This window comes from Tenrec ecaudatus, chromosome 1 (genome assembly GCF_050624435.1).
Source record: "Tenrec ecaudatus isolate mTenEca1 chromosome 1, mTenEca1.hap1, whole genome shotgun sequence".
NCBI lineage: Eukaryota > Metazoa > Chordata > Mammalia > Afrosoricida > Tenrecidae > Tenrec > Tenrec ecaudatus.
In genome coordinates this window covers 239311602-239330146 of record NC_134530.1, presented here as the reverse complement: position 1 = coordinate 239330146, position 18545 = coordinate 239311602, and the positions used below count along the sequence as shown (strand labels likewise).

At 42.9% G+C, this 18545-nt stretch overlaps 1 protein-coding gene across 1 annotated transcript in view; it reads right to left on the bottom strand.

Annotated features, from left to right (window-relative positions):
• The window catches only part of RRP15 (ribosomal RNA processing 15 homolog), a 79033-nt gene extending 66314 nt beyond the window's left edge, over positions 1–12719 (bottom strand). Inside the window, 1 exon segment of the mRNA XM_075542587.1 lies at positions 12460–12719. Within this exon segment, the coding sequence (XP_075398702.1) occupies positions 12460–12719 (260 nt within the window).
• Positions 12720–18545: the final 5826 nt, after the last annotated feature.

Here is an 18545-nt window from a genome sequence, read left to right as displayed (position 1 = left end):
TGGGAAGAGATTCCAGAGGACATGGTGCAACGCGCCTTCAAGATATGTGGCATTAGGAATGCCACGGATGGCAGTGAAGACAGTGCTCTGTATGAGAACGACAGCAGTGATGGTGATGACTGCGGACGCAGTGATGATGACAATGTCTATGCTGATAACCTCACACCAGCTGAAGCTGAATCTCTGGACATAAAGATGAGGAATCCAGTTTTGAAGGATTTTAACTCTTGTGTTTTAGCTTGGTTGCTGATTGAGCTAAGGGTTTTGTATTTTTTAAGTTATCGTTGATACCATATTGTTTTTGTTGACCCTCTTTTCCACTTACAGAACTAGTTTACTGTTTTTCTTTGAAATAAATATTCAAAAACATTTACCCATCGCTTGAGCTGGGTACTGTCAGATCCAGTCATCTGAATGACTGCTGGTGACCCATCCTGCGGTTTGCTACCTATGACCGGACTGCTTGCATGACTCTACGGAAGACTCAGCTGTCTGCTTACTTGACTCTGGACCCAGCAGACCTCCTGAGTTGAAGGACTTCCCGTATAGTAACTGTTTCACGGAAGTGAGTTGAACTGAACCCTCTGTACTGCTGTTTGGACTAATTAGCTGTTATATTGTTTCACACTATATCTACATAAAATCGTAAGTGTCCTGATTTTATTTAGAGAAGTCTGTTTAACAGAGTGGGCCAATACATTTTCACTTAGTAAATGCTGTCTTCTCCTTACCTCCTTCCCTGGACTCCCGGCATAACACACATGCACCTTCATGGAATTTTCGGAAAACCTCTATTCAGAACATTTCACAGAACCCTTGAAGCACATCTGGGACAACTTTTAATTTGGTCACAGCTTTCTAGTAGTCCCTGAATGCCAAGGTGCCCTTCTAGGCCAAGATGTAGTATGAAATATGCACACCTACATAGTCATAGGGCTTCATCCTGGGACCCACACAGGAACAGTGGAAAGTTGTAAAAGCATTTCATGATGCCACCTATCTTAGCTATAAACCCTCCTTGACCCCGCTCATTCAACAGTTCTGTGGGGCCAACTTTACTGTGACTATCTAGTCAGTAACCTCTCTCACAGTCCTACCTGCCAGACCAGCAGTCCCCAAGGGGAACTTAGAAGTCCCCTTACTCAGCCCATCCAGCACAAGGGATTCTACCCTAGGGAAGACCGGCAGATTTTACCTAGGTTCCAGCCATCCAAAGATTTAAGTATCTTCTAGTATTCATAGAGACCTTTACCGGGTGGATTGAAGCATATTCCACCCACACTGAAAAGGCTCAGAAAGTACCTAAAAGGTTACTTCAGGAAATAATTCCTCTATTGGGCTTCCCAAATCACTACAGCGTGATAATGGGCCTGCTTTCATCGCCCAAATCACGCAGACAGTCTCTCAACACTTAGGATCATCTCCACTGACTGAGGAAGCCGCAGTCCTCAGGGCAGGTAGAGAGAATTAGCCAACGCTTCAAGCTAACCCTCAGGAAACTGACACAAGATACTCGGGTGAACTGGAAAGATGCACTGCCAATAACTCTCTTACATCTCAGAATTGCTCCACGGCAACCTAGGTGTTTAGCCCCCTGTGAAGTTTTATACAGGTGACCTTTCCTTGTAACAGAGCCAGCTCTAGACGCTGAGGTGGCTTCAATACTGCGATATATCATGGGTAGCCCAATGCCAGGAGGCATTCCAACAGTATGGGCTCCTCCAGGCCCGAGGGGAGGAGAAGATACCACCCTTGTGCCTGCTAGGAGACCTCGTTCCTATAAAAACCCCGAAGGACAGACAGGTTCCCCAATTCCCAGCTCCAGCCAGTCTGGAAGAGCCCTTTTCCTAGTAGTTTTCTCTACTCTCACTGCCTTTCAAGTTACATGGTAAAGTCCCCCTCCTCCCCCCGCACCCCAGGTTCCACACACATGGGAGCTATGTCCCACTTGGTTATTTGTGACCAGTTGTGAACCCCAGTGAGGCTTCTACGCAGCTTGTCATGCCTTCCAGAAATAGCGTGTACCCCTTTGAGACGAAACCCTACGACTTGTCTTGTCCTTCATAAAAACTCACTTTGATCACACAGAATGCTTTGGTGTGAATACTTTCAGCCTGTGAAGCAAAGACCCGAGGTATAGCCCACTCTAGAAGCCTAACACCCCACCGAGTTCCTCTCCCTCGGTCCTAGCTCCAGAGCCCAGTGTTGGCGGCACCATCCAGTCAATACTGATGCACAGGTGACTTCCTGTGGGTGTCAGAGGCTGTAACTGCTCAGAGTGGAAAGCCCAGTCTTTCTCCGGTGAACTGCTGGTGGCACCAACATGTCCGTCATGCAGATTGCGGCCCGACGCAGAACCTCTGCACCACCAGGGCTTGCCTTGAATTCACGAATGGAAGGGGCGGGAAGCAGGATTCTATATTTACAAGGAGCTAAAATAACTGAAAGGATTTAAAAAGCATGTCTAATATATAATAAAGAGTAAAAGTCACCCATATGCCAGTGTGAGGATTTCAGTAAACATACTTGAGCTAGTTATCAATTTATTGCCTCCAACCTCCAAATTTATTCGTCTGGGCTGCTCTGTGAAAATGGGGCTGGGTCCGTAAAAAAAATTATTTATTTTTTTGCTTTTAATCAACTGCTGGTATCTCAATTTGGCAGTAGAGGGCAATAGAGAAACTTTTCACAAGAAAGGAATCATTTTATTGGAGACTTGTACAACTCAACACAATCCATATATCCATCCATTGTGCGAAGCACATTTGAATATTTGTTGCCATCATTTTCAAAACATTCTTTCTACTTGAGCCCTTAGAGTCAGCTTCTCATTTTCCCTTCCCTCCCTCATGAACCTTTGATATTTATAATTTTTTTTCATGGTTTACACTGACTGATGTCTCCCTTCACCCACTTTTCTGTTGCCTATCTCTATTATAGTCAGATCATTGTGATCGGTTCCCTCTATCTTCCCCCACCTACCCCTTACCCTCCTGGCATGACTACTCATAATATTGGCCCTAAGAGGGTTATCTCTCTTGGATTCCACCATGTTTCCAGATCTTATCTGTACCTGTGTACATGCTCTGGTCTAGCTGGATGCATAAGGCAGAATTGGGGTCATGATAGTGGGGGAGGGGGAGGAAGCATTAAATAGAGGAAAGTTGTATGTTTCATTAGTGCTATACTGCACCCTGACCGGCTCATCTCTTTCCTGTGGCCCTTCTGTAAGATGATGTTCAATTGCCTACAGATGGGCTTTTGAGTCTCCACTCCACACACCCCTCATTCACAATATGATTTTTTGTTCTGGGTCTTTGATGCCTGCTACCTGATCCTATCAACACCTTGTGATCACACAGGTTGGTGTGCTTTTTCCATGTGGGCTTTGTTGCTTCTCAGCTAGATGGTTGCTTGTTTATCTTCAAGCCTTTAAGACTGCAGACACTATCTTTTGGTAGCTGGGCACCATCAGCTTTCTTTTCTTCACCACATTTGCTTATGCACCTGCTTTGTCTTCAGTGATTGACATCATGCCAGGAAGGTGAGCATCATGGAGTGCCAGGTTAATAGAGCAAAGTGTTCTTGTGTTGAAGAGTACTTGAGTAGAGGCTCAATGTCCATCTGCTACCTTACTACTAAGCCTATGAATATAGGCACATAGATCTATTTCCCCATCATTATACATAAATATATTTATATATAAATGCCTGCATTTGGATCTCTATAAATGCCCTTTGCCTACTAGTTCCCTCCTCTTTCCTTTTAGTTTCCTCTTGTCCCACTATCATGTTCAGTTTCATTTGGGTTTCAGTCATTCATCTGAGTTACATTGCCCTTGATCAAGTCCTACCAGGCCTCCCACACCCTCCTCACCATCGATTTTAGATCACTTGTTCCCTTGTCCTTGGGTTTGTTAACACCCACTTCCTTTCCCCCACCCTCCCCCTCTCCCATATCCCCCTGGAACCATAAGTCTCATTTTCTCCTCCAGATTGTTTATCTCACCTATCTTATCTAGATAGACCTGCAGATAATATGCACACACACAAAAAAACAAGACAGAGAAAAACAAAGCAACAAATGAAAAATACCAATGACAGGAAAAAAAGCCTTTAAATAATTTAAGGTCTGTTTGTTGACCTTTAGGAGTGTTTTCTAGTCCAGTTGGTGGGGTGCCACACTCTAGCCTCAACAGTCAATTTTTGGTATTCCCTGGGTACTTCATTGCTCTGCTCCCCTTGCTGTTCTGTTGCATGGCCTTAGTGTTCCGCCTCGGACTGGTAGGGTCAGATCAGGCACAAGTCCCCTTACTGTGTCTCCGGTGTTGTCCCCCACAGCACTATGCATCAGCGAGGGTTATTGTGTCTCATAGTGGGGCTGGCCCTATGGTCTTCTCTGTTCAGTGGCTGCTCTGAGCAGGAATATCGTCCTCAAGGGTTGGTGGGCCAGGATGTGCTCCACTCTCTTCCTTCCCACTTCATTTGCTCCTGAGTGTTCTGATCAGACATGTTCTTCTCCCTGAGCTGTAGCTTCAGTCCTTCCTCTGAAGTGAATTCTTTGGCGGGGGTGGGGGGGGTGGGGGTGGGGGGGGGAAGAGGGAGCTTCTAGAGGTTTCATTTGCGACCTCTCAGCACTTGCCTCTGATCAAATTCTCATACTCCTCTTCAGGGAAAATGGAGAGGCTGTCTGCCCCTCCACAGATTTATAGGCTCAGAAACCTAAGGAACAGTTCCAGTTCTACTCTGTTCTATAGGGCATAAGTTACAAACAAGTCAGTGCCAGTGGGTTTGGGTTTTTGGGTCCTCACCAGCAGGCTCTGCCCACTGTAGACTCTTCTGATTCCTCCAACACCTGTCCCTGCAATGCACAGTGGTCAGCAGCACCCGCAGCATCCCTCCGTAAATTCCTTCTACAGTTAATTCCTAATCTAGCAGGAAGTGCTTTCGAGCAGAGCACTTCTTGGGTGGGACACCTGTCATCAGTAACCTTCCCCAGCACCTTATCCAAGGCACAGATTTCTAGACAATTCTGGAGGATGGGTTTCCAGCAAGTTCTGCTACAGCAACTATTCTGCCCGTCAGTGAGCCAAACGGTCTTTTCCAACAAGGTGTGGATCATAGCCAGGAGTGGACAGTGGGTCTCTTCCTTGTGTGCTCTTTCTCAGCTCTGGGGGTAGTCGTGGGGCCCTGCTGACACTGTGGGTTCAAGTATTGACCTGCTATTAAAGAGACTGACAGTCCAAGTCTACCAGCCACTGGGCAAAAGTAGCACCGCAGGGAGAAGAGAGATGGAGCGGTCTGATCCTGGGAAGGTTCCTAATCTTAGCAGCAGCTGCTCTGCCATCTCCACTGACTTTGCCATGAGTCCCATCTGGGCCTGTCATCAATAGCTCAGCTGCCTGTGGCAGGATCCCTTGTGGGCCGTTCAGTGTCTTCATTGTGACAGCCCTTCTACTGGGGTTCTTGGAGGAGTCTTGTCTCCTTCCTCCTCTCCTCTTTCCTCCTATTCTGTTGCCTGCATCCATCTATGGAGTTGGCCACATACAAGATATTGGTCCTGGTTGTTGGGTGACAAACTGACAGTCCCCTCTCAGTAGGCCACAAATACTTCATGTGCATAGTAGGTCATAGTCACTTCACATGCTTAAATAGATCCACAAATCCCTGCAAGGTGTTTAAAATGGTCCAATCACAGGGCAGGCAGGAGGAGCCCAGGGCCACAGAAGCTACTATAGCTACAAGTTTAGAGAATGTCTAGGAAATGTTACTCAACTAGGCTGAAAGTATCAAAACCTTCACCATATAGAACTCCACACAGGGTGCTCCTCAGGGATTAGAACTAATCAAACTGTTTCCTGTCCCCCGCTCCAACCACCGCCCCCCAAAAAAAGTTTACATAAAAGAAACTAATTTACCACAGAAATGCTAAATGCTGAAGCCCCAATAGTACAGATTCCTCCAAAGTGGAGATGGTCATGTTAAAATCTTCTTAGTTCTCAGGAGAAAATAAATTTAAATTACCGTGTAGTGAGAGATATAAAGAAAAACCATTTTTAAAGCCACATAAATATGCTAAAGATGTTTATTCCAACCAAAATCACCACAGCATTAACTTGGGGCGAGGGGCAAAAAAGCAGTCTAAAGGTCAAAAATTGACCACTCCTGTCTGTTTGTGGGCTTCTGGGGTTTTCATGTTGCGGGGAAGCTGGGAGCTATGCGAGCAGTATTTCAAAGACCAACAGAGTCACCTACGGTTTCAGTGGAGCTTCCACATGAAAATGCTCAGAAGGACCAGGCAACCTACTTCTGAACACCTCGTGCATCGAAATGAACCTTGCTCAGATGGAGTTGTACAAATTGGAAGGTACTCAAAGTACAATTAGAGAGGAGCTGTCTCCTCAAAATAGAGTTGACCTTAATAACCCGGGTAAAGAAAAAGGTTTAGGCGCCCTCATTTGCTGACGTGACAAAACCCAAAATTCGAAGAAATGGCTCCACCCCACGTTAATATTTGGAATATGGAATTTTACATTATGAATCTAGGAATGTTATAAACCATCCAAATGAAATAGGGCACAGAGAGCTACATTATAGGCATTAGTAAATTTTGGTGGACTGTGTCAGTCATTTTCAATCAGATAGTTACAGAGGCTGCTATACTGGGAATGAAATTGAAAAGTAATATCCATCCCATGCATCAAAACAAGTATTTTAAATTTGGGGGGGTCAGGCTCCACAACATGGGTCTGCAGGAGAAGCATGCGTGACTGTGGAAGAAGACAGCAGAGTAATAGGAGCCCATCCTGATACAGCAATCAGTTTATTAAGCTATTTGTTAGCGAGGGATGTAAACCTCCATCAGTCACACACACAGTAGATTGGGCAAAGTGTGAATCTCAGAAATCCAGACTTCTGTGGGGGGACACCTCAGGAGCATCTCAAAGTGTCTGGCAAGCAAGAAACAAATGGTGTCAAAATGGTCACAATGGTTATGCTGATAGTAAACAAGACATTGGAATCTGTTAGGCCGGGTTGACTAGAGAAACAAATCCAAGGACATTCAAATGTGTACAATAGAGCTTTATATTAAGAAATTATATTAAAAAAATTCCCAGTCCAGTCCAGATCATGTCCATAAATCAGATACTACTCCAAGTCCGATAGTAGTCCATAAGTCCCTCTTCAGACTCATGCAGCCACATGCAATGGTCCCAAATGCAAGAAGATCACAGGCTGGTGGGCTGAAAAGACTTGTGTATCCATTGGTGGTGGAGGCATCTTAGAGCTGGCTTGCAGTGCCCCCTCCAGGTCTTCCACTATCTCAAGAGCAAAAAAGTAAAGCACAGAGAGGGAGGCCAGCCTCCAGAGAGCCATTTATTGTTGGTAGCTCTCCAGTCAAGCTGCACCCAGACTGACAGGCTAAACTCCACCCCGTTGCTCCTATGGGAGCCATGGGAGCACCAAAAACCAGATCACAGATGCTATAGAGATAAGCATGTCTTTAATAGTATGTGGGAAATACTAGGTGTCTGTATGAAGTATTATAGAGGCTACATGCGAAGAACGTTATTTCTACACTTGAATCATACCTGTGAAGAATTGCATCTGGCTTTGTTACCTTACAGGAAAGAGGTGGATACTTTAACTATCAGGCAGATGAAATACAAAGGAAAACTAACTCCCTAGCATGGTAAGAACAAAAGGACCCATGTCTGTTTTAGAGGTAGGCCTTTACAGCCAAGTAGAAAAAAGCCAGGTAGGTGCTCTTAAACAAACCAACTTTACAGTAGCCTCTTAAGGGGTGGGGGTGGGGAGGGGAAAGTTGTGGGAAGAACTGTCTGGAGAATGGTTATTACAGCGTTTATTCTTTATCTCACAACTGTGAGCCTCACCCCACCAGTGCATGCCTTCCAAATCCATGGCTATGAGAGTAGAGAATTGGAATGTTTATATTTTCATCCAGTGTCTTGATTTTTCATACAATGTTATCCTGAAGTACAGCATCAGTGAGATGATAGTATCCATGTCTACTACAAGAAGCACCAGTTAATATGACTATTATTCACATTTACCCATGAATCACTATAAGAGAGGAGGATCTTGAAAAATTTAATTTTTTTTACTTCTAAAATTGAACATGCAATCAAGATGGGTTGATAATTACTGGTGATTAGAATGTGAAAGCTGGACATGAAAAAGAATCAATAGCTGGAAATATCACCTTGGTGATGGAATGACAAGACCAATGACTTGCAGTTTAATAGAAACCACGACTATCATCTTGGACAGAGCTCTAGTGGAGGAGTGTGTCCTTCATTGAGCTGTAAACTAAAGGTCAGCAGTTCAAGCCTACCAGCTGCTCCATGAAGATCAAAGTGAAGCTTTCTAGCTCTATAGAAAGTTAGAACTTCAGAAATCAACAAGGGCAGTTCTACTGTCCTATAGGTTTGCTATGAGCCAGAATCAACTCTACAGCAATTAATTAGTATGGGGTTCTTTTTGTTTTGTTTTCTTCATTTTTTTTTACATATACATGTGGACCTTGCCAGATGGAATACACAAGAATCTAATAGACTTTTTTAAAAGGTGGAGAAAATAACAATCACAAGTTCAGGGATCAACTGCAGCACAAGCCATCAGTTCTTTCTATGCAAGTACAAATTGAAGTTGAAAAAAATAAAAGTCCAAAAGAGTCAAAATACAACCTTCAGATCCCACCTGAATTTAGAGGCCATCTCTAAATTTGACAGTGAGCACTGATGACTGAAGATCACACAACTTGTGGAATAGCATCAATACCATGAAGATACCAAAAGACAACAAGAAATTAAAATCCCAAACAGAAATCAGAGGAGATTGAAACTTTCTCTTCAATGTCAGAAAGCTCAAGTGAAAGGAAGAAATGATGAAGTAAAAGCAGAACATAACATTTCAAAAGGATGCTAAAGAATACTTATTATAAATACTATAATAAAATGGACAGAGACCTATATTTTAAAAGCCAAAAGGAAAAAATATGCTCAGTGTTTCTCATGCTGAAATAACTAAAGGAATAATTCAACCCTTGAGTTGCAAAACTGAAGGTTACTATAAGCAGAATTTTGAACAAAGAAAACATCTATACCATTGTAATATTTACCATTTTAATTCTTAATATAATGGAAAATCACATACGGCCAAGCACCAATGTCACATTTTAATGAAATGTGGCAAGGCCCAGAACTAGAAAAACTAAAAGAAAGAACACATACAGCCTAACTTAAAAGAAATCAAGGAAATTCAAGCCTGGAGCTATAATATTGAAAGATTTTATGGGCAAGATATTGACTGCAAAAAGCAAAGAAGATGGAAAGAATACACAACATCTGTATAACATAACTATTCGACATTCCACCATTTCAAGAGGTAGCATATGAACCAAGGGTGCTGAATGAAGTTCAAGCTGCACTGAAAGCATTAGCCCAAACCAGGCTCCAGGAATTGACAGCATACCAACTGAAATATTTCAACAGGCTGATGAAGCACTGGAAGCACTCACTCATCAATGCCAGGAAATTTGGAAGGCAGGTACTTGTCCAACTATATTTAAAAAAATCCATAATGTGTGCCAACTCCAAAGAGAGTGACCCAACAGAATGCTCAAACTAGAGAATATCATTGATCTCATGCACATGTTTTTCTGAAGATCATCCGTTAATGGTTGCAGAGGTATATTGACAGGGAACTGCCAGCAGCTCAGGCTCGAGTCAGAAGAGCAGGTGGAGCCAGCGATATCACTGCTGATGTTGATGAATCTTGGCTGGAAGAAGAGAATACCAGAAAGATGCTTATTGTGTTTCATTGATGATGCTAAGCTACTCAACCACGTGGATCATAACTGGATAACCTTAAGAACAGGAAGTCTAAGATACTTCATTGTGTTCCTGGGGAACTGGGACATGGATCAAGAGGTAATAGTATAACAGAACAAGGGAATGCTGCAGTTTCAAATTAGATAAAGTGTGCATCAGGGTTGTATCTTCTCACCATCCTTCTTTAATCTATATGCTGTGCAAGTAATCAGATAAACTAGATATGAAGAATGTGGCATCAGAACTAAAGGAAGGCCTATTAACTTGCAATATGTAGATGACACAACTTTGCTGAAAGTGAGGAGGTCTTGACGCACTTGTGGATGAAGATCAAAGATGGTAGCCTTCAGTCTGCCTTATGACTCATTGAGAAGAAAGAAGACCCACATATCCTCACAACTGGGTCCAAAGTTAACATAAATGGAGAAGTGGTTCAAGTTGTTGAGGATTGTCTCTTCCTTGAGATCAAATGGTGTTTTGCGTTAGGTAACTGCTGTACAAATACCTCTCCAGAAAAATGAAAATCAAGAATGTGTGACAGGTTTATTGTGCCAACCTAGCCGCAACAGGAACATGCGGGATCAATCAGGTCGCAGTTTGATTGGGAGGGCAAAGAGCAATGACTCTGCAAGCCCTGGCCCACGCCCTCCCCTCTCCCCCGACACCTGCTCTCTGGTGATCTGACCAATGTGCAGCTGCTTTAGCTAGTTCTTTGCCTCAACCTGTGAGCTACACTACCTGTGGGCCAAGCCAATCTGTAAATCAGGGCACTAGAGCTTGAGGCTCCTTTGAGACCTGCTTTGCCACACTACAGGTGTATACATTGCTTTAGCTGAGGCTGATGGATCCCGTCGCCTTGCATTGGTTGAGTTCCATATCCCATCTGGACCTGCTTTGTTCAAGATACTGACTGTTGCTGTCCCACCCTGTTTGCTGCCTGTGGGTAGACTCTGCCTGCTGTGCCTGAAGGAGGACTCCACTGTATTTCCTTGATCTTGGACCAGCAACCCCCGTGAGTTGAAGGAATTCCAGTATATTAAGTATTCATGGAAGTGAGATGAACTGAGCCCTCTGTACAGCTGTGTGGACCAATTAGCTGTTAAATCCCCTCTCACTGTGCTAGCCTATCCTCCTAAATACGTGTAACCATAAGTGTCCTGCTTTTGTTTCTCTAGAGACCTTGCCTCACACACCATGGTTATTTTCAATAGTCTCATGCAAGTGAGTGTTGGACATTGGGTAAAGGCGGAAAAATTGGGGCGTTTGACTTGTGGTGAAGAATATGGAAAGTACCAAGGACCGCTTAAAGACAAACTCATCTCTTTGGAAAGAAGAACATGGGTACCCAGTTACGATCCACACAGTCAAGTATCTTGGCATCATCAATATGGCACTGAATAGAGCGCTCCTTAGAGGCAAGGGTGGAAGACGGACTTACATATGTTGGACCTGTTGTCAGGAGGGCCAGTCCCTGGAGAAGGTTAAGTCGAGGGGCAAGGGAAAAGAGGAAGGCCCTGAAGGAGATGGATCGACACAGTAGCTGGAACAATAGGCTCAAGCATAGAACAGTTGTGAGGCTGGTGCAGGACCACATGGTGCTTTGTTCCGTTAGGCTTGGGAATCATGGAGTCAGAATTGACTCAGTGGCAAAGACTCAGGATCCCTAAAAGGGAACCTTTTATGGCGTTTTCTGGCTAGACATACAAAACTTTGCAGCTTCTAGGCAAATAATCTTAGGTTAAAAAGCTCTGAGAACAGTTATAAACTCAAGTTCACTATAATTTGTATAGGTAAAAAAATACCGAGGAGCCCTTGTGGCATCGTGGGTTACTCACTGGGCTACTAACCCCATGGCCAGCACCCTTGGCATGTTCCATGCAGGTGAGCGGCCTCAGATCATGTGCTCCAGAAAACCTGAAGTACCTGAGGGTCTCCTCATAGATGAGGCCAGAGGGGTGTTCGATGCAGCATGCTCTCCAAGCCAAGTAGCAGATGGACAGGGTGATGCCAACCTAGTTGTCCACCCCCCCCCCCAGAGCACCTAGAGGTGGTTCTTGGCATCACCTTTTCCTAAGACCCTTTCCACCTGTATCTCTACCAGATTGGTCTGCTGCCTGCAGTGGAATTGTGAGTTAAGGCTTGAGGTGGGATTTATGTAGTATTGAGCCAGACCTGTTTGGAGACTGGCCACGCCAGAATTAGTTCCAGATCCCGACTGAACCCTGCCCATTTCTTCAAGCAGGAGAAAGGGGAGGTGCTTAAGCTCCCAGCTTCACAAGGTGCCTATGCAAGATTACTAAGGGGCAAACTTTTAAAGCGCTATCTCCAGTATTTTGCACGTGACCCTATGAGAGGTCCTTCCATTGCTCAGGTCAGACTATGCACGTTGCTGTGCCATCATACTGGCTGCTGGCATGAAGTGACCTCCCTGGGGGAGGATGACATTGATATTAGTTATTTATAAAACTGTCTCATATGCTAAATACTTTGCATACAATGTGGGTGCAGAGCCCTGGGGAGATCTGATCACCAGATCAGTCATCTTGCATTTGACGTGCCCCTGTGCATGATGGCACAGGATCTTGGATCATGTTTTGTGGGCAAACCTTGGGCACCCACAGGTCTCCTTATAACTGAGGCCAGAGATATGCTTGAAGGCGCCTTGCTGAGGCAAGTGGCAGATGGTGGGCTGGGTGATCTTGCTCATCTTTGAGTGTCTTTTCAACCGACTGTTCATTGTAAAAGCTGTACTAGGTGGAACAGTGTTCTCAAAAATGTTTTGGAAAGCTTCGATGATCTGGGGGAAGATGTCAATGTTTCTAAAATGCCAACATGAAGTGACTCTCCGAGCCGTAATACACAGCATACCCGCAGAAATTCAACTCAGGTCTGAAGACTTTTCTTGTAGAGCCAGAGCGGGATTGGACTTTTAAACTCCAGATACCATAAGGATTTTGTACAAAGGTACAAAGTGAAGTCAAGCAGATAATTTAATTTTCTCTAGATCAGTGGTTTCCAACCCAGGGTGCCCCTGTGATTATTGCTGCTAGCTTTGGTTTTACCTTCGTAGGCCATCACTACGACTGGTTGATTCTTCGGCTTGCCCTAGAACATCCCCTCCCTTCCATGGAGAAAGGCACTACATTTTCACCGTCGTGTTGCCAAGCACCTAGAGAAGTCCCCAGATCATAGGAAGCCTGCTTCCTTATTGACTGGGGGAAGTTTTGAAGTCAGGCTTTTATTCCTCCCATTTTTTCATCTCAGGCTTAGGGAAAAGTTGACCTTCCATCGAAACCAAGGTTTCAGGAAGCAGGTGTCTGGATTTGTAAAACTTGCCACCTCAGAGACATCATTCTAGTTTGAGATGCAAGCTGGGTTCAAGAACTGTGGGGTCCAAACATCTTGAACAGATCCATGCATTGGAAGCAGATGTCTGAGCAGGCAGTAACTGGAGGACCAGCCATTGTTACTGTTGGTGGCCATGGTTACCCTTGATTTTCCCATAACCTCCCTGCGGGAGCAAGTAAAATCAAGTGCCTTGAGGGTTTCATCTCCTGAGTACTCAACAGGATCTTTCCAAAGTCACCACCAGGTGTGTAGCTAGTTAAGCACCTTGGAACCTCCCTTCCAAGCTGTCAAGGGGCCCAGTGGGCAAACCACCATGAAGTCACAAAGGCCAAGATTGAGGTCTTAAAAGGAGAGCAAGAGCTGTCCGGCCTTGTGGGGAGAAGGTGAATTGAAAACGGTCCCTGGTTCACAACCATATGGCACACAACATGCCCAGTTCCCTGCAGGCAGGCATTCCCCTTCCCTTTATCGTAAGGGAGTCTGATGGACAATCACCACAGCTAGGACACAGGTGTTCAAAGACTGAACGCACAGGCAAGCACAAGCTAATGTGTTCTGAAATCATTGCACAGTCAACCTTGTCTTGTTTTGTAGCATCTCTCAATTTCCAAAGACATTGACCAATAAACCCAAACGCACTTTCCTTTATCCGATGTTTTCCCTTCTCCAGCCTCTCAGGCCGATTTGTTGAACATTTGCTTCAAAAGGAATTCACACACATCCCAGTACTTCTGACACCCATTAAGAGGGGTCTCTCAGGAGCTGAACACAAAGCCCCCAAATGGACCCAGAAAATGCCACCTATGTAGAAAACTGGAACTCAAGCCTCACTATACAAAAGTCATCCTCTTGCTTCTGTGTACTACCAGTTACTACTCTGCAGGCCACGATTAAAGCCTAGGTTCAGGAATACTAATGGAGTATTTCAGCCTCCTACATTAACTTGGTGTGGACCAAATGCTATGATAGGTTAGTAATATCTGCCACAGGTGATAGAGGAATAGTCGCGGATATGCTGTGTTCCCTTGGCAGTTTCTCCCATCCTTTTACACATAGGCAAGAGAATGCAGGACTGGAATCCTTTGGAATGCCCAATTTTGCTCAAGGCCTGCAAACCAATCCATTTGAGATGTAGAAGAAAAGCCCTGCTATTGCATTTTTCTGAAAGAAGCTGAAGGCATCTCCACCTTCTGAGAGAAGGAACCTATGTTCCAGGATGCTCTGCTTTCCTGGCCTTTAAGGACTCTGCTAGTGAACACAGTCCTGCACCATAACTGACACCCACCCACCCTGACCGTAAGGACAGCATTCACAAAACATAGGGACTTTTACAGGCTAAATTACAGAAGTCATTTCAAAAGGACATCCTTTGTGTTCACTCCCCCATATAAGCCTGTACCCATGCCTCAAAGCTACTCAGCACCCAGAGGATTGGTCAGGGGAGGCAGGGTCCACTGAGGCACATACTAGGCACGTTGTGGACCATCGTGGCTAACTAGTCAGTTCTCTCTCCAACAGGTGAGACTGAGCTTCAGATAATATACAGAACCAGAGTCATGTTTTGGCTTTGAGATAGCTCAGAAGGCCGCCATTTTGTTAAGCAGGATGTGGCCAGTGCTATCTGAATGGATTGGAGGAAGCATGTCTATGGGGCAGGCATGCTTAATCAAGTCAGGCATCTTGAGTCCCAGAGTAGTTTAGACTCTTCCTAGTCACTGTAAGCTCCACTGGAGGTTTGTTCCCAGGTGCTGGGTGCCACCTCCTCCACTGGAGGTTTGTTCCCAGATGCTGGGTGCCAGGAAGACCCCTGTCCTCCATGGATGGAGTCTAGCAGACTCCACGGGTGGAGGAGGCAGCATCCTATGTTGGGGGATGGATCCAAGGTTCCCACCACATCATGTGTTCTGGGACAATCCCCTTAGATTGAGAGAATGCTTGGAAAGATCTCTCCCAGGATTACATTAACGTATGGAAAGAGCATGGGCCTGACCTTATCACATGAAGCCTTTTAAATCTAGTATTTAAGGCATAGTGCCTTGAATACCAATGGACAAACAAATGGCCTCTTTCAAGTCAGCAGCAGCAGATCAGGCCATCAAGAAAGTAAAGAATGTGGGAAAGCATCTAGAAGCTGAGAACAGCCAGCTCCAGGAAGGAGAGACAGAATTATGTCAGTAATGATCTTGGGGATCAAATATTCTCCCCCAAACTTCTGGATGATACTGAGCCTAGATGGCTCTTTGATTTCAGCCTGGTAAGAACCCAAATAGAGAAAACATCCCATCACCTCATGCCAGACCTCTGACCTACAGAGTTGCAAGTTTATGTGTTTGTTTTTTTATGCGCCGAAAAGTTATCTGGTTGGTGGTTATACCAGAAGTAGAAAAACATGTAACTGGCTCTTCAGGTAACCTGTTTGTCATGGATCTGCTGCATTATAAATATGCAAGCACTAAAAGGCACCGGTGCTCAACTGCGGGGCCTCGGGCAGCCACATTGAAATACCACTTTTAGGAGCATGCACCCAATTAAGCCTACCATTCTCTACCACAGGGAGAAGCCAGCCAATACTAGTGGCGTAGGTTGAGAAGGTTCACAGGACTGAGCTGGACTGGACTTTCCTGTCTCAAAGGGGCCGCGGTTTATTAGCATTCCACACCAGGCCATCCATTGCAATCTTGGCTAACTGAATTCTAAAATGCCCTTGGAATAAGGTGACCAGACGGCCCGCTTTTGGTGGAACAGTCAGGATTTTCCACAATTTGTCCCACGTCCCATGGCATTTTAAAAAGTCCCAATTTTGGAAAGAATGCACAAGTTAGGGACTGGCAGGAGAATGGGAAGGGTATATACAGTTTTCGGTTGCCGTGTGGCTATTTTGTCAGGATATGAGTTTTATATTTTTATTAATTTTATAATGTTCAACTTTAAGAAATAATTGTTGAGAACTGATTTTCGAGAACTGCTTATCAACATTCGCATTGTTGATCAGTTGTTAGAATTCGACCATCATTGGAGTTAATGAACAATGGCATTTTTTGGCATTGGCAATGACGAAAACATTTTGTAACTGTCTCTCAAACGATACACATTGTACTGCATGCTAGTGCTAGTTAAACAAGTGATGCCAACAAATCAGCTATTCAGATCACTTAGGTCAGTTATTTATTTCATAAATACATACATTTTCTTGAATTTAGCAGACAGTACTCATATTATTTATATTTTATACTGCTGGCAAAAAGTCTAGTGCCGGCCTTGAAAGTGACACTTACGACTTATGTTATGGAAAATTCGGAGACTAATACAAGTTAGTATTTAGAAAGAAATACAGGATTAAAATTAAATTTTAAATATATAGTTCCTTTATAACAATCAAATTTAATTCATAAATAAAATATGTTCATGTACTTTTGTACCTACTTGCTGTTTTTATTAAGCAATATGTATATAATACTTTATAATTTTAAAATTTTTTTAGATTTTTAACATAATGAGTAAGAAAAGAGGATGCAAATTTAATGATGATCTAAGAGGTGAATTTCCTTTTATTAAAAAACCAAAAGCGATTACATGGTAAAATGTGAGAAGTGTAATGGTGAATTTTCTATTTCGCACGGCGGGAAGAATGGTATGTCAAAGCACTTGGAGACACAGAAACATAAGATATTTAATACTGCTGCATGTTCTTCCAAAATACAGGAATTTTTTGGAAAAGAACTTATGGAGACAAAGAAAATAAATTAGCATTAGAAGAAGGACTTATGTTTTCCATGCTATTAATCACAATCATTCCTTCAGATTTATGGACTGTACATCACAAGTTGTCAAAAAGTTAATCAACCAAAATTTGCCTGTGCTAGAACAAAATCTAAAGCAATTATGTGACATGTGCTTTCCCCATATGCATTTTCAGAATTGAACAAAAATCTAAAAAAATTAATTTTAATCCATATGATTAGATGCATCAGAATATAAGGATATAAAATTTACAACCATTAGATGTTTTGATTCAGAAACTGGAATAATTAATTTTAGATTTCCTTTGTGCCCAGAGAAACTTCTGAAATAATTTTCAGTTCCAATATTTTGGAAAAAAAAACAATTTAAAACATAAAATGATCGTATATTGTGCAGACAACTTGAACGTAAACTTTGGAGGAAAAGCAAGAAGAGGTACTAATATTTTTTTATAAGTTAAAAACCTTAATCAAAACATTATTGGTGTTGGTTTTGCAGCACACATAACACCATTCAAACAGGTGCTGATTTGTTGCCTGTAGATGTAGAAAATATTGTCATTAAAATATATTCTTATTTCTATATATACACTGAGCGTTGAAATGCTTAAAGAATGTTGTGAAACTGCAGAAGTTGAATATCAGAAAATACTTGGATACAGTAAGACGCACTGGTTAGCTCTTTTGCCAGCTGTTGAAAGAATTTTGAAAATATGCCGTCTTTTGAAGTCCTACTCTTTATCACAGGATATAAGTCCTAGAATTTTAGAAGTTTTTTGAAGAAGAATCTTAAAAAAATTGGCTAGAGTTTGTACACAATCAAGCAGGTCCTTTTCAAAATGCTATAAAACTTATTGAGGGTGACAAATTTTTGGTAATCGAAATAGCAAATGAAGTTAATAATTTAAAATTTCAGTGTCAAGAGCTATTAGAAAATAATTTTCTTCCATTAACTATCTGTAATAGTATAAGCCAGCTAGAAGAACAAGGTGCAATAAATCATGCAGATATCATGAATCACGTTAAAAAGTTCTCTAGTAACTGCATAGATAATTTAGAAGAGTGGACAGGACCTTAAAATGATATTGAACATTTTTATTGAGTTACATTAAAACAAGAACTTGATTGGAATGATGTGCAAAAATCATTCAATCATATTACTCAACATTTCTGATAAAGTAATATTTCTGAAAATGATTTTTAATGAGGTATCATTATTAAAAAATATATTAAGGAAAAGGTTAAATCTTGGGCATCAGCGAAATCCACAATAAAGATTAGTTAGACATATGTCTTTAAAAATCATTTTATTGGGGTCTCATACAACTCTTATCACAATCCATACATACATCCTTTGTGTCAAGCACGTTTATACATTTATTACCATCATCATTCTTAAAACATTTTCTTTCCACTTGAGCCCTTGGTATCAGCTCCTCGTTTTTTCACCTTCCTCCCCCACCCTCCCTCCCTCATGAACCCTTGATAATTTATAAATTATTATTTTGTCATGTCTTACACTGTCTGATGTCTCTCTTCACCTAGTTTTCTGTTATCTGTCCCTTCCCTCCTGGTAGTGCTACTCTCCTTATTGGTCCTGAGAG